Genomic DNA, 17,480 nt, shown 5'->3' on the forward strand with positions numbered 1-17,480 from the left:
CTAAATATATTTGGAATCTTTTTAAATTGAAAATTGGCATTTTAGCTTATAGCAGCCATATTACTGGAAAATGACATTTTTGACACCAGCAGCATGAGAGTTGAATGTGAGAGACTGTAAAGCAATTTCAATCCTGCCATCAACTCAAGTCTCAGAAGTGCTAATAGTAATTAAAAACTTTTTCCTCCAAATACATTTCACACTTTGTACATGCTGAGAAATAAGTCTCACCATGGGAACTTTCAGATCGCTTGTGCTGAGCAAAAACAGGTACAGTTTTCTTTTGTCAGAACAGAACAAAGACATAAAGAAGCAGAGGGTTTCATTTACTCCTAGGACACTGCAGTCTATTGAGTGCCAGTGAACTAATGAGCCTCTCAGACCTTATGTTGTTCTGGCATGAATCAAGGCTTGATTCTTCTTAAGCCTTAGGAAACTAGCTAATTCCCAGCTTGATATCACCTAGGAAGTGTCTGCCCCCCACACACTGTTTTTAGTGACCAGTGGAGAGGGGGGGTTAGGTCAGAAATCTAGAAAGAGTCTCTTATTAAGGGTAGTGAAGTATAGATTGTGTTCCTTAGTTGCAATGGGGAGGAAGTTAGGGATTTACTTATCTTCAGCACCTCAGAGAAAGAACAAAAAGTGAATATATCCATTGTCCTTGTTTTAAGGATGAATAGGCAAATAGTGCTGTTCATTAGCGAAGTCTTTTGGCAATGGACTTCTTGCAAACAAAAGTTTACTATTGCACCCATCAGAGGCAAGGAACCTGCCACACTCATTTACAACTGCAGCATAACAAAGGCTTCTAGAAAGGAGGATTGTTGGCTGAATTCCACAACAGAAAAGCCTGCTTGTGCTACAAGTGTATCCAAAATTGAGGAATTATTGCGATTACCTGACAAAAAGTCCCAAACAATTTAAAAATACATAAACGTATATTTTATTTGAGGAATATAATCAACATATTATATAAGGGTACTCACTTCTATTTTTATTTCTTCAACCACTGTGGAGAATACAGAGGCGGATATGGAATTTTTTGCACAGAGTTAATGGATTCTTGGCTCATGAATGGCACATGAGTATTTTAGTTAAACCTGTCTTTGAAAAAGAAAGGCACTGTACACTGTAGTTCCATAGTGAATTTCATTACTGACTGGAAAACTCTGGCTTTGGTAATTTGCTTGAGATTTTTGAGCTGTAGCCCGGTAGAGACTTGGCATGTTCAGGAGATAATACATTCAATCTGCAGGAGGAAATAAACTGTAATTTAAAGCAAAAGCATAATCTGCCAGCAGGATAAATATTACAGCCTTGGTTGGGGAGACAGGTCTTCCCCAGCCCATTGCCCTTCTGCCCTGAAGACGGCAAATGGCAAGTGATCTGATGCTAAGAAACACATAGGAAAGAAGAAGTGATATTTTACCATATATATATCTAAATTACTTACACAAACAATTTCTGAGTGTACAAAACCTGGTTTTCACAATTTACAAATAGGTGCAGTAGAAGAATCCTTCTAAAAAACAAAGAGAGGAAAATGTTATAATTTAACAAATCTGGAAAGCTGAGGAAATTCCAGAAGACCAAAAAAAAGTGAATGTGCTGATATTTAAAAGGTTAAATGTGATGACATGGGTTACTATTGGCCAGTTAGCTTGACATGGATCCCAGGCAAACTCATTGAAACTGATGTGAGATACAGTCAAAAAAGAATTAAAGGATGGTAAGTATAATTAATGCTAATCAACATAGTTTTATGGAAAAAAGATCTTGTCAAACAAACATGGTATCTTTTTTCGATGAGATTACAAATTTGGTCGACAAAGGTAACTGCTGATATGGTATACATAGATTACTATATGGTATTTAACATAATACCACATAAAATTTTGATTAGAATGTTAGCACTAGTACAAAATCAATGCAGAACATATCAAATTGGTTAAGAAATGGCTAACTGATTGATATAAAAAATAATTGTAAATGGGAAATCATCATCCAATGGGGGGAAGAGGGGTTGTAGTGGGATCCCACAAGGATCTGTTCTTGGACCAATGCTGTTCAGTATAATTATCATTGATCCTGAAGAAAATATAAAATCATTGCTGGTAAAGTTTGCAGCTCATACGAAAATTAGTGGAGTGGTAAATAACAATGCGGATAGGTCAGTACTACCGAGCAACCTGGATCTCTTGATAAACTTGGCCTGCCTGAACAACATACATTTCAACACAGCCAAATGCAAGGTCATATGTCTAGGAACAAAGAACACAGGTTATGCTTCCAGGATGGGGGACTGTATTTTGTAAAGCAATAACTCTGAAAGGGACTGAGGGATCATGGGGGATAACCAACTGAACATGAGCGCCTAGTGTGATGTTGTGGCTAAGAGTGCAGACACAATCCTTGGATGTTTAAGCAGGGATATAAGTAAGAAAGTGTTCACAGCATTAGTGAGACTATTACTAGAATATTGTGCCTGGATATGGCATCCACATTTTAAAAAGGATGTTGATAAATCAGAAAGGGTTCAGAAAAGAGATACAAAAAAGAGTTGAGGACCAGAGAATCCGCCTTACACTGGGAGACTAAAGAAGCTCAGGCTACTGAGTTTCTCCAAAAGAAGTTTAAGATGTGACTTGATCACAGTTTGTAACTATCTGCATGAAGAGATTTCTCATAGCAGAGTACTCTTTAATTTAGCACTCTAGGGGCATAACAAGATCCAGCTGCTGGAAACTGGACAGATTCAGATTAGAAATAAGGCACAGATTATTAACAGTGAGGATCATTAACCATTGGAACAATTTAGCTACTAGGGATGTGGTGGATTCTTTGCCACTTGCAGTCTTTAAATCAAGACAGGGTATCTTTCTAAAAGAGATGTTCTAGCTCAGTCAGAAGTTAAGAGCTTCATGCAGGAATCATTTGGTGAAATTCTCTGGTCTGTGTTATGTAGGTTAGACTAGAAGATCATTATGGTGCCTTCTGACTTCTAAAACTATGAATCTATGAATAAGGTTTGAAAAATACAGGCTGTACACCTGTATTCATATGAAGTTGGAGGACATGTATGAAAAAATGGGCAATGTTTATTTTGTTCCTCTGCTTTTCACCAAGATTTCCTTTTGCACAACCAGGTATATTTCAGTTACTATTTTACTGATGATTTAAGATCACTTGGTAATCATTAAAATTTCCAGGCTAAGCTAATATTAATTCATTTATCAAGAGACAAGGACAACAAAATATGTAACTTCTTTCTTTCCTGCATTTCTAAGAATGAGAGAGTTTTTCCTAGAGGCTTAAAGAAAAAGACAGTTTTAAAATTTCAGTAAACTATTCTTGGGGAGCATCTTCTTTGGAGGATTGCTCTTCTTCAAATTTCAATTTGTTTTCTGCTGTAATTCCCAGAATTGCTTCAATATCTTGAACTGCTCTCTGTAATAGATTCAAAGAGTGCAAGTTATTTCATGGATGTTATCATAGACGTGCGCAGCACATTTCATTAGGGTGTGCACCCAGGGAATTTTCAGGGGTGTCAATTTCAGCCACCCTATAAAATCTGCCGGCTCCTTTAATTTCAGCAGCAGCTTGTCAATTTCACTTCACTATTTCCCACCGCCTCTTGTCCGCTGCCGAAAAATTGCGCTGATCCACGCATTTCGGCGGCACATCCCTGTACCTTGCTATGTGACACCCCTGCATTACAGTGTGCCTGGGCACACCCGGCACACCTCGTGTGCACGCCTATGGATGTTATATTGGAATAAAATCTTTAAAAATGTTCAGCTGGTTGCAATTTTTTTTCCAGAAGTAACCAGTTTTGTTATATAGCAGAATGCACCCCTGGAATCTTCCACTATTACTGTGGGATGGGTGTGTGTGCGCGTATTTATTTAAAAATGAACACGAATAAATAGAAATCCAAAGCAAATTAATATATATAGCCAGACATATTATATTTTTCTAATTAACTAAGTTGTGTTTTATTTTGCATATATAAATCATTAATTCACTATAAATAAAATGAATCAGAATCCCCTTTTACAATTTTCTTCAATACTTGGTTTTGAGCCTCCCTCAGATCAGTAAAGTAGTTCTTTTATTTGTTGTGTAATATGTTGAAATTTAATTATGTTTTCCCTGAAAAATGCCATTTCACACTTTACTCATCACAAGAAAATACAGTTAGAATTAAAATTTAAATTCACACCATGTCAGTTACAACTGGGGTGACCAGATAACATGTGTGAAAAATCGGGACAAGCGGTGTGTGTGTGGGGGTAATAGGCACCTGTATACGACAAAGTCCTGAATACTGGGACTGTCCTCATAAAATGGAGACATCTGGTCACCCTAGTTACAACACAAGTTTACAATACAGGGTTTTCTTCTTGCCTTTTAAGAAACTGTTTATAGTCCAAGTTTTTTAAGTCTTCTGTAGAGCTAGAGGGCCTATGGGTTAGCAAAGGATTATATGCTGAAAAGATATACTACTCTTTGGAGTCAAAAGATAGCATTACTTTATAATAAGCAGTTGTTTCCACTCTAAACTAGATGCTCTGTAACTTTGTATGGACTGATCCAGCAAAAACTTCTTACTGGGCATAGGGGCTGGATTCATTATTGCCAATGGTCTCTTTTTGCCAGCTAAGCTGATGCATAAGGGCTCCCTGGGACATACTCCCAGAGTAGAAATCCCCAGTGCTAGGCGCAGAGCTGGCCTGACTAACTCTGCGCCCCACCTCTGCAGCTGCGCTGGGTCCAGGGGATAAGGTGAGCTCTGGTGTAGAGTGTGTACCCCCAGAGGAGGATATGGGAAGGAAACAAAAATGAAACTGACTAGTCTGTTTCACTCTTTAAGGTGACATGCAAAAAATAAACCGAATGAGTGGTGAAGAATGAGTTGGATGTTTTAAATTCAATATTAATATTTTAAGTGGTTATTAGTAAAACAGGGAACTTCATTTTTCAATTTAAGATTTTTATCTTGGGGGCGCATCCCTTTAGAAACAAGAGAGACAATTCTGACAGAATTCCCTAAAGCAGCATGGTGGCCTCCTTTGCCTCTTACATTAGAAACTCAGAAGCTTTGGAAATTTGGTTTCAATTGGTTCCAAGTTAAAGCATGTTTGTTTGCAAAGAAAAAGTTTCAAACTCTTAAATTTAACTAACAGGTTCATTGGGAGACTTACTATATTGACCTACACACTGTGAAATATGTACTGCTAACAATGAAAAAGGAATGGTTTAGCACTTGTTTACAATACAGCATGAGGTATTTTCAGCCCTCCTACAGAAATTAACCAAGATCGTTAGTTAATTAACACCTCACCTTAAAATTGGTCTCGCCTTGCATATTAGGTGCTGATATTTCTTGATGGATGATGAAGAGATTGCGAGCAAAGGTCATGAGGACCCCCTGGAGATCCTCTCCGATTGTTCTGTTAATGATATCCAAACAAATGAGTTTACCAATGATTCCCTTCACATGCTTAAAAACAATCGGCCTCTCATTTGTGTCTGTCTGGTGATGGAATTTAATGAGTATTTTCAATCTCACAAGGTGGCAATCTTCAGGGAGATCTGAAAGATGAGGCTCCATTTTAACTTGTCAAGAGAAAGGATTTGTGTAATAAATAATTTTTATTAATCAACTTAGCAAAGTAGAGCAATAGGTTCAGCTACTCCAAGCACAGGCTACCACTGAGTTAGGACAGTGGCGCTAGCATGTTTTTTTACATTTAAATTAGTTTAAAAGAATTGTTGCTACTTCATGCATACACAAATACAATTCATGCATAGCATGACACTTGAACTGCATCAGTATTACTTAGACTACTGCACTGTACTTAGAAATATTAGTATTAGTCTTTGGGGATTTAATCTCTCGACAGTACATCTAGAGCAGTGGTTCTTAACCTTTCCAAACTACTGTACCCCTGAAGCCTGAGTCCCACCCCCACGGGGCTGAGGCATGTAACTTAGTTTCATGGCGCCCCTGTGGCTCCAGGCAATTGTCTTTCTTGCCACCCCCAATACCAGATCTGCACTTGCGACCCCTCTAAACCCCCAGGTTAAGAAACACTGATCTAGAGTCTCACAATAGCATCTTTCATTGAGGGGGAATATGCCTCATGTAGTGGATGGCAGTTGCAATGCACATAAACACAATGCAGTAAAATGCAGGATAAATGATATGGCTGAGCTATTTAAATAATGCTACAACCTGCACCAAATTGTTACATTTTTGGAATGGTTTCCAAATTAAAATGGTTGTCTGACAGGTATTTTGCAGTCTTGTTTGAGGGATAAGAAATAAACAGAAAGTGTTAAATATTGTATGGGATCTCTATGTAAGTAAGTGCAAAATCTGGATGAGAGTCTACGAATAACAGATACTGCTTCAGGCTGGCAAACATATTTGGGAGTCCCCTAGTTATTTTACTTTATAGGGAATTAGGCTCTTTGAGTTCAATAACAATGTATCCATACACCTTAGAGATCAGTGGTTTTCAACCTTTTTTCATTTGTGGACCCCTAAAAATTTTTGAATGGAGGTGCAGACCCCTTTGGAAATCTTAGACAGTCAGTGGATCTCCAGGGGTCTGCAGATCACAGGTTGAAAACTACTGTTCTGTGGTAATGACAACCTTTCATGGACTACTCAGACATAATCTGTAGACCTCCAAGGGTCCGCGGACCACAGCTTGAAAACCACTGCTATAGTTCAGTACTTATGCAAGCAACACAAAGATTCATGTGGCCACTGCTACAGTTCTTAAGAGGACATAGCCTGCATTCTCCTATGTGGCTGGCCAGCTCTGCGGGTCAGTGTGAAGAGAAGTGGGGCCGTGGCCACTCCCAATCCCTTTTTAATAGCTAGTGGCACTAGCCCCATGAAGTTCCATGTTCAGGTGCAGCCCCTTCAGCCCCTCCCCAGCATGCATATCTAGGAAGCTGATGATGACAGTCAGCTTCATTTTATTAGACCAGACCTGGAGGTAGTGGTGTGTAAGGCGTTGTGAGTTATACATTAGGAAGTGATTGTGAGTCTAAGATTCCAAGAGAGGTAGGAAAAAAGGTGTAAGGTTCTGGAGGGTGGAAAGAACACTAATTTAGGAGTTAAATTTTCAGAAGTGTTATAGTCCCATTTTCAAAAGCACTTAGGAGACTAAGGTTGCTCAGTGCCAAGTCACTTCTGAAAATTTACTTTAGATCCTCAACATTTTCCTCTTTGTTCAGTTTCTTGCTAACTCTCCTCCTAGGTCCTTGGCATGTAAACAAAACTAACATCCTGACATCCACTTACCAACCTCTTTACAGCCATTCTCTATTCTTTCAACAGGCCAGTCTCACTGGAAGTCTTTACATCACAACGAAATAGTGGGTAGCAATCACTGAGTTGCCAGGTGGTTTTTCAATAAATCAACAGTTTTATTAAAAATCACGTTGGCAATGCTTTGTATTTTCATCTTCTTCAGCGCAAATAACTGTCCACTTGTTTCCCTGGCTATTTAACTTATACTATGTACTTACATCATTCCCAATCTGTACCGCTTGCGATCTTCATACAGCATAAAAATTGTTCCTTGTTTTTCCTGTTAAATTGAAAAAAAAGTTATTTTAACTGTTGCTTAAAACAGTTACATACTGATACTTACAATAACAGATGCTAAAATCTATTGTGCAAGGACGGTAAGTGTAAAATCATTACATCAAAGAAAGGATAGTTTTAAACTATGTGTAATGGATTCTGGCTCTGGGTAACCTAAGTATTTTGCACTGGAGAATACAATGTAATAATTGTAAATTGTAAATGGTAAATTCAAATATACACATTTCAGAGTCTATTGAGAAACAAATATTTTGTACTTTCTACAATGGTGGATGGTCATTTTAAAAATTGTTTCTGTTTACATGTCGTTCATTCATCAAGATAGCAGCCATTATCAGATCAGATGGAAATGGGAGAAGTGTCTCCTGATATGAAAGGCAAGTAGGAGAGTGTGAAGTTTTTGCTGAATGACCACGTGGAAGGCTTTTGCCCCAGCATCTAGATACTCTTTCCTTTTGTTATTCCCTCTCTACCTATCATCTCCTACCCTCTTTTTTCATGTTCCCCAATTACTTTTTCATTGCTCTCTTCTCTTGCTCCATTCAAAATCCTCTACCTCTTCCTTCTCCAGTGATGTCTGTTTCTCTGCCTCCTCTATCTATCCTTATGTTCTCTTTTATCACCTGACTTATCTCAATCTCCTGTTCTCATTCTTCACAGAACCGCCCCCACTTTTAAGGCAGTTCATATAGGTCCCTCAGTACTGTAGCCCTTTAAGAAGTCAACTAAATATACTTCATCTAAAGGAAAACATCAGAAAACCTGTTGCTAAATCAGACTAATTTATATGCGGCTTGCTAAAGAACCCTTTGTAATGTAGCTTTCAGAAATTAGCCTCAGTAAATCTGTTAAAAAAAGAGTTGTGTGTTAAACTACTACCAGGTCCACTTCACAGCACAAACAAAATATTAGGACAATTTTTTTCATGAATTTTATGTGGTATAACAACTTCTGCACATGGTATTGTGATGTATGATTTCAGAGGGTTATAGTTTCCAGATAGAAGTTAGGCTGAGTGAATATTAGATTTTTCTATGCATTTTTCTCCTTTCATACCTGGACATCAAATCCAATGCCATGAGCCTTACAGATTTGGAGGAGAACACTATAGTAAATTACTGTAAGGTTGGAGTGCCTCAGCTGACTGCTCATTACTGCATAGCGGCTGCTTACTGGAGAAGGCTGGAAAAAAACAACAACATATGCTTCTTCATTTCATATAATTTATATAAAGCACCTACAATTTGCTATTTAAATATAAAGGACTTTTTCTGTCAGTTATACTGGTGTAAATCTGGAGAAACTCCATTCCTATTCGCAGTGGTATTCCCATTCATATCAATATCAGTTGAACATCTAGCTCAGAAGCAGTGTAGGTTTCTGTGCAGTGGGCCAGATTCTACTGTCAGCTACATTGGTGTAAATCTGGAATAACTTCCCTGAGATGCTCTTTGTGCCACTTATAGATCTTTTAATTACTTCACTGGTGACTAAAGCACTATGGAACCATTCTATCAGGTTTTGACTATAGTGGCACCACTCCAGATTTACACTGCTATAGCTGAGAGCAGAATCTGCCCCATTACGCAGAAAACTATATTGTTTTTGAGTTATATGCTCAACTGCTATTGATATGAATGGAAATTACAGTGTGACAGTCAACTGAGTTTCTTGAGCTATGAACAAAAGGTGGCATATAGATAGCATAGGGCCAAATTTACAGCTAGCCTCACTCCAAGTCTGCACAGGCAGCCACTGCATTTGCATACACAAATGGCTCTCGCTTTAGGTAACTCTAGTAGCTTGATGTCTCACCCCCAGTCTGAATTTGCTAAGACTTTGTGTTTGAAAATGTAGAGGCCATTTTGAAAAGTGTTGCTTACAGTATTTATATTGTAGCCCATAAAATGCAGAATATAGTTTTTGTTATGACTGAGCAGCACAAAAGGTAAGCCAGTGTGACAGCAAAGCCAGCTAGAAATTCTTCCCTGGCAACAAGTTAAGGTCTGAAGGACAGTTCTGCATTTTCAGGAATCGGCACTGCAAAACACAGCAAAATGAAGAAAAAACATGCGAAAATTCTGAGCATCATAGGTAGGAAAGATGTTTTGATATTACAAAGGATATACCAGTTCCTGTTTATTTTTCATTTTGATTTACTGACTCTTCAGAGGAAATAGTTAAGGGTCTTGCAATCAACATATGTTTACTTTTAGAGTAACAGTATCTCAAAGCATGGATATGACCAACCTCTCTCAAATATGGCAGAATGGTTCTACAGTATCTTCAGCCACAATAATCAAAGAAGTAATAAAACGGTCTAAGGTGGTTCAAAAAGGGCAGTTCAACACCATCCCATCTGTCAATATCATATCTGCCACATCATAGTTTCTCACAGAAGCCAGAGCTATCAGTGTGTAGGAGAAGTAAATGCTCTAGGAATCATTGTGACTACTGAGCATGATACTGCATGGTAGTTACCATGAAGTCACAAGGTAATTCCAGTCTTATTTTTGTGTTAAGTTACAATAGTATGAAAATTTCCAAAGGGGAAATGCTGCCCTGAGGTGGGCACATACCACTGCTCATTAAAACAGGCATGGATGATCTCCGTGGGTTCAGATTGCAGTGGATGGCAATGAATTACTCGTAGGTTTACTTGGAGTTTGGCGTTTTGGAAACTGAATTTCTAGAAATGCTGCAAGTCAAACCTTATTTACCTACAACATATGACCAAAAGATCTTCATTGTTTAAGCTGCTTTAAAGTCTGATTCCCATTCACACTAAGGTAATTCTACATCACTATGGCCAGAGCACCTTTAATCAGGTCTTCACGGTATGATCCTGCAAGACATTCAACTCACTGGAATAAATTCTCACCTGGTGCAAATCAACATAGCCCCTCTAAAATCAATGGACTGGCACCAATTTATACCAGCTGGGGATCTGACCCATTGCTTGGCATTTCTCAGGATCTAGTCTGTAAAGCAGTTGGAGCTTTTAAGTCACAAGCACTGTGCAAACAACATTACTCATGCCCACTGAATGTTCATAGTAAAACCCCAAATTCAACTTGATGTAGGTGGTTTTGTGATTCTATATGAACCTTTTGCACAGCATTACATTGAAGTGAATGGGTCCTGAGTAGTGCCACATCCAATAAAGCAGAATTTTCTCCACTGACATATTGTTCAAGTTAGACAAGCAGTGCTTTCATTTTGCCATTACTTGTATGCTGTGGCTCACTGAGAAATCCATACACTCTACATAACTGCATTGGTCAAGTGGCTTTTTATGCCTCTAGAGCAAAAAAGGAGTGTCTGTGTTTGGGTAAGTATATTAGTGTTGGCCTTCTTCTCTATTACCTCTCAAGGGAGTGGGGTGTCATTTCCATTCAGAAAATGAAAATAGAAATTGTGGTTCAAAAGGGGAAGGGAAATCAAAGAACAACATTGCTCTGGGAAAAAAATACATATATAGCATCATAACTGTAAGTCCTTCACTACTGGCCAACTGTCAAGACAGGTATAGTTTTAGGGATAACAAGCTTGATAGCATCACTTTAAATACATAGAAAGTGGAAAACTTGAATGCCAATGAGAACTGCTGGATAAATCAAATCAGTTAGGAGGGATAACAGAAGCATTGTGACCTACGCTAATGGAGTGTAACCTTCCACCCTTATTTAAGTAGCACCTTACTCACATAAATAATCCCATAGACTCAGATGACCTATTTCCTGAGGGAGGTGATACTCATTGGGTATAAGGTTGGTAGAATCTAAAATGATTAAGCAAACATGGAACATAATATTCTAAAAAATCCTTTACAGTCCACCCTATTTCTGTGAAAAATAGAATTGAGTTCTGCTTACCCATTACCATTCACCTCCTTATTAATGCTGCCCAATCAATATCATCTTACCATGAAATAAAATTCAGTGAGAACACATTCTCACGCTCAAACTCCATATTGATTTGTTTCATTGTAAGTTTCAGACTGTACAAGGAATCTGATTCAAATTTCTCTGAAGTCAATGGGAGTCTTTCCAGTTAATGTAATGGGAAATGGATCAGACCCTTAACTTACTTTCCAAGGCTACAGTCAGTGTCAGAGCCTGGATTACTAATCCTGTGCTCAGACTACATAGTCATCCCCGAAGGAGTGGACTATGAGGGTCTGTCCTGACGAGGATTTAAAGGTGTATTGTTAGAACATGTCACATGCTGTAACTAACACATTCTATAAGTCAAGTGTAGACAAGGCAGCGTTTATATTAGCACATGCTAGTGGGTTCTGTTGACGCCTGGGGGCAACCCTAACAACACACCCTTAAAACCTAATGAAGACAAACCTGTAGCTCTATAAGGAGGTGTGGGGGATGTCTTTACCATCCCTTCCATACCCTCATGTAACTCCCACTGACAAGTTTGGTGCCTTACTGAGAGAAGAACCAGCCCCTTGTCCTGTTCACAGTAGGCTTCATCTAGCAGTCCTTATAAAGCCAAAGCTCCCACTGAAATCAATAGACTTTTCCTGCAAGAGAACAGCAAAACTAAGCCCAGTCATTTTGCATTTTTTAAAGTTTTTTAAATCATAGCCACATTGTAGCTTTGTTCTCATTAGAGGGCTGATACTAGAATTAGCGTGCACTCTACTATGCAATTCAACCTTGCAGGTCAGGAGAGCTTAGCAAGTGCAGCTACTCCAGAATCAGTCCCTACATGAAAAACAATGCGGAACAAAGGTATGGTTAATATTAATTCTACGCCATCTTTTATTAAAACACCCGAATCATCACAAAAATACTTAACGCTAAATATAGAAAATCTTAAATACCATTTTTCAATAATAATATTTTTTCGAGGCACAGTTTAAGGCGCAGATACTAAGGCCCATTGAAATCAACAGACGTTAGGTGCCTAACTCCCGTTGAAATTAAGAGAAGTTAGATGCCTAAATTGGCCCCGTTCTGCCAATACTTATTAGAAGGAACAGCATTTACACTGCTGGGAGTAGCCCCTAAAATCAGTGGAGATAGCACAATGGCTGAGATTCAGCAAGGCGTTTGAGCACATATTTAAGTCCTGTCCTGATTGCAGCTACTTTTCTGAACTAGTGCTTGAGTCCAGTGTTGTTTGCAGGATTGGACTCTTAGTTCTCAGAATGGGGATACTGCATCTTGAAGCATGTAATTTACAGTATTTTTTCCAAAATGGTATTTATTTTGACATTGATGCATTTAAGTTGACATAACTGAAATCCTTATATAATACATCTCTGCCTGAAAATTAATCATGTTTATAATATTCTGAGAATTAATAACACCCATTGCTCAAGTCATTAACTTAAAAAAGGAGCTTCCAAAATCTGTTCTCTGCAGTAGGGGACCACAAATAAATGAATGCTTGATAAAATAATCCAAGTAGCAGTTTAACAAGCGTAAACTTGAATGTGGCTGCAATAACACAGAACTATTGTTTAAGGGTTGGCATCAGGTTGATGAGGTGCTTATTTCAGCTACAAAGCATGCATACACATGCATAATGAACTGCAGTATGAATTATTAATGTGTTGCTTATTTAGCCTCATCTGTCTAGAAGATAATGTATCCTAACTATAATGAGTGATTGGTTTTGTACATAATTACAGTAGCAGCAGTATCTAGGAAATTTGTTCTTTCAAAGAAGGATTTCTAAAAATAAAATCGTCACACAAACTCTGCTGCTTCATTTTATCAACATCAACCCTAGCAGCACTGAGAATATATAATACATAAAGAGGACAGATTCATTATTAACATAATAATTTTACACAAAGTGTTTTACTTAATCATTCATTACAGATCATGTGCTGTAAAAACATTTGTCCCTCTCTCGCTCTCTTTTTTTTTTTTAGAAAGATCTTCAAAGCTAGCACTTTTTTGTAGTTAACTTTTAAGGAGGTAAGAACCAAAGAAATAAAGAATGAGGAAAAAATTACAGGATAGGGTGACAATTTATGTTAATCCTGACAGAATTTTAATTCAAAAAGTTGCTACTTGATGACTTTTCATTTCTAGAACATGTCTGACTTGCACTAATTTACTACTCTTGAACTTAAAGTGGTTGCTTGACAAGAACAATAGATCAAGAGCTCATTAACCGCTAAATTACAACTCTCTGACACTTTTTGGAATGGCACTACATCTCTCCTCAATAGACAGGAAAATCTTCTAATCAAACATCTTAAACAGTTGTTCTCCTGGCACTTCCTCTTACCTCACCCTGATTTTTCCTGAGGGTTTCATCTTGTCTGTCCTTCTGCTGGGATAGCCATCATCATAAGGACAACATCAAGGCTGATAAGCCAAACATTTTATCAAATTTTTAAAAATGCAGCAACAAATAATAATAGTTCGAACTTATATAGCTCCATCTATATGAGGATCTCAAAGCACTTTACAAATCATGATTTATTTAGCTTCACAACATCCATGGGGGGTAGGGCAGTATTATTAGCACTATCTTGCAGATGGGGAAGCTTAATTTACAGAGATATTAAGTGCCCCAAGTTTACATAGGAAGTTGTATAGCTGCAAGTTGAACACAAGTGTCCTGACTTCTAATCCTGGACTGCAGCCACAGGACCATAACTATCCTTCCTTCTTTTAGCTCTTGTGACGTCTTGGAGCTCTCCTTACAGTGCCTTTTTTACCACCTGTTTTGTTAGCCCGTCTCGCAAAGTTTAAGAATTAAATGCCACAAGATTCCTTAAAACTTGAGAACTACTCCAGAGTATTCATCATTTAGTTAGTGTCATAAATAGAACCAATATTGATCGGCGCAAAATGTGTCTAATTAGAGTCACCATAAATGGCCAAACACTTTCTCTTCATTTCTAAGGTGAGGTCGCATTTTTTTAACCTTCCTGAAATGCAAAAGAAGTCGCTGCTCAGTGATTAACCCTTTGGTACTGGGTGGCTCTAGAGCAGCTGCTGGTATGCTAAAGAAAACCCCAAGCCTTGAATCCAAAAATTACTGGGGTTTCTGAATGTGAAGGTGCTGAATGGACTTTTATACCTGAGGTGACTTCATGTTAGTTGTAAATGAAGCATTACTCACAGTTTCCTCCTCCTCACTCTGAACACTTTGACTTTTCGTTTTCTTCCAAGTAAGTGGTACTTCAAAGCGACTAGAGCAGCCGTCTAGATTGCCATTTGTCACATACAACATGAGCTGAGTGAAGGCCAGCTGGTCACTATAGCAAAGGTCAAGGTCTGTTGCCCACACCTATCAAAACACAAGAAGACCAGGAAAAAAGTGAAATTCACCAAATGAAGCTGGTTTTTCACTGGTTTCTGAATGCTGGTACATCATTTATTTGACTGAGATAAAGAAACCATTTCCAAATTGGAACCATCAAACCTGTTATATAATTTTAGAAAGATACCTATCAGAGAATATTGACGGGCTCAGAAACAGACTGATAAGAAAACAGCAAAACTCACTGCAAAGGTTTTAGCAGAAATTAAGGACATACATGAAGATGAGCTCATGCGGTGGAGCAGCTCATAAATGGCATTAAAATGTACACTGGGATTTTCTCCCCTGAAGAATTTTTACAGTTAAAAACGCCCTAGTTACAAAGTGGTTTTGTGAGATAAAAAAAAGGAGGACCTGAAGGGCAGTGTGACGTTGTGAATGAAAGGAACTGTTTAGCATAGAAAGCAATACTATTTGTATATAAAATATGTCTGAGTTGTTGCATGATTTTCATGATGGTGGTTAGCAAGGCATATTCCTACTGAAGTACACGGCCTTTTAAATAGCAGTTGCTTTGTCTTATATGTAACAAGTAATGTGACTTGGAGCCTGCTTCTGCTTCCACTTCCACTGACTTTTATGCAGGTTTAACTTCCATGGAGTCACTCTAGATCTACATCTGTGTAACCATGAGCAGAGTCAGGCCCTAAAATTTGAGAGCTGAGAATGACGTGTGCACCCATAAAGCCTTGCATCTGCACAAACTGGGTCACTGGCAAACAAATGCTAATGTGAGTGTTGTAAGGACACAATTTGGCCTCAGTTCTGAAACTTTGGCTCTTTATGTCTAAACGTATATATTATTAGAGCTAAAAGTCCAAGTTACAATGAACGTTAAATAAGCTGCCTGTTTACTGGCATCTATCTACCACAGGAATTGATACGACCCCCTGTGACCCTAAACAACTCTGTATTCACACAATATTGTAATAATCTTTGTACTAAATATACCTTGTGACGTATGAATTTGAAAACTAATAACTCACAAGTCAACACTATCATGGTCAAATGTATGTAGCAACAGTATATGTAAAGTTATAAATTTCCCCGTGTATGATGTTATTAGCCCATGTTCAAGACCAGACAGCCTTGCCTTGGTGAAGGTCTATCCTAAACAAAGGAATGTGGGTTTACACCGATTTAAATATAAGCATTAAACAGGGCCCTCAAGCTAACAAGGGGACGAGACTGTGGGAAACAGAACAATTTGGATTTTAGCAGACACCAGTGTGGGGAAGAAAGAGCAGGGAGCCTCCTTCACCGCCAGACTCCATGTCGCCCTCCTCACAGCTTGAGGGCTAATCTTCAGAAGAATCCATTTCAAAGGTTCACTGGACTATAAAAGAAAGGGGCAGAAAACCCCAAGTTCTCTCTTTCACCAGAGACGACAGAGGAAACAGCACTTTGAGCTTCTGGAGGAGATCCTGACCAAAATAGGGGGGTGGGGCGGGGTCAGCCACCTGGCTGGAAGATTGGGGGTGAGAAAAAGACATAATGAAGAAGGCTGTACTTTGCTAGGTTAAGTTTTAGACTTTTAGATGCACATTTTCACTTTTATTTGCTGTAAGCATTTCTACCTTTATCTCTTGTACTTGAACTCACTTAAAATCCTATCTTCTTTTGTTAATGAATTTATCTTACCTTTAATCTAAACCAAGAGCTCTGTGTTTGATTAAAGTGAACGTTAACTCCAGTTAATGTGGCAAGCTTTTGGGTTTTGTCTTTTTAAAGGCGCCAATGGATCTTATTACTCCTCTGAACGTTGCAAGAGAGGGCTGGACATTGCAGAGCACACGGGTGTGGGAAAGTATGAGACTGGGGGTGTGTTGGAGTCACCTGCTAATATTAACCAAGTCTGCTTAAGACAAGAATGTGTCTGTGATAACTTCTGGCAGGCTGTTGGATTCCAAGTGGTGGACTCAGAGCGGTACAGCTTGCAGAACATAGAGTGCATGGCTGGCTGCTGGTGGTCTGTATGGCCCAGGCTGGAAGTCACAAGTAGCAGCAGCATTTGGGGGCTCTCAGGGTTATAATACAAACAGTGCCCTCCCGCTGGTCTGAATTGCACCCTGAAGTGTGACATCCCCATCATCCATATTATTGGAGCGCTTCACAATCTTGAATGTATTTATCCTCACAACACCTCTGCAAGATAGGGCTGTTACCCGCCCCCCCCAATTTTACAGATGGGGAATTGAGCCCCAGAAAGACATGCCCAAGATCACAGAGGAAATCTATGGCACAGCAGGGACTTGAACCGAGGTCTTCCAAGTCGTAGGCTTGTGCCCTAACCGTTTTTCCTCCCTGTACACCATTAACTGTGCAAATAAGTATCTGGTGAAGCACCTCTGAATCCTGCATCGTTGATGATAATAGTAATACGCTTTCACTGTAGGAAACGGAAATGTAACCATATTAGCAGGAAGACTTGGGGCTCTTATACTTTTAAGAGCCATCTCACGTTGGGATGCTGCAGAGGCGACTGTCCCAGCCCCAGCTCTTGCAAGATTCATGGCTGACGCCTGTACAATGCCTCCTGGAGCTCTAA

At 38.8% G+C, this 17,480-nt stretch overlaps 1 protein-coding gene across 1 annotated transcript; it reads right to left on the reverse strand.

Moving 5' to 3' along the window:
- Positions 1 to 3,216: 3,216 nt before the first annotated feature.
- On the reverse strand, positions 3,217 to 17,293 carry LOC137158271 (IQ domain-containing protein H-like). The gene is made up of 6 exons (XM_067556057.1): positions 17,225 to 17,293; positions 14,732 to 14,899; positions 8,684 to 8,809; positions 7,549 to 7,610; positions 5,345 to 5,453; positions 3,217 to 3,447 (listed from the first exon to the last, which is right to left on the reverse strand). Exons 1-6 carry the CDS (start codon positions 17,291 to 17,293, stop codon positions 3,346 to 3,348), a joined length of 636 nt encoding a protein of 211 aa, XP_067412158.1. The 3' UTR covers positions 3,217 to 3,345.
- Positions 17,294 to 17,480: the final 187 nt, after the last annotated feature.

This window comes from Emydura macquarii, unplaced genomic scaffold (genome assembly GCF_026122565.2).
Source record: "Emydura macquarii macquarii isolate MOO-44397 ecotype Brisbane River unplaced genomic scaffold, CSIRO-AGI_Emac_v2 contig_1644, whole genome shotgun sequence".
Taxonomy (NCBI): Eukaryota; Metazoa; Chordata; order Testudines; family Chelidae; genus Emydura; species Emydura macquarii.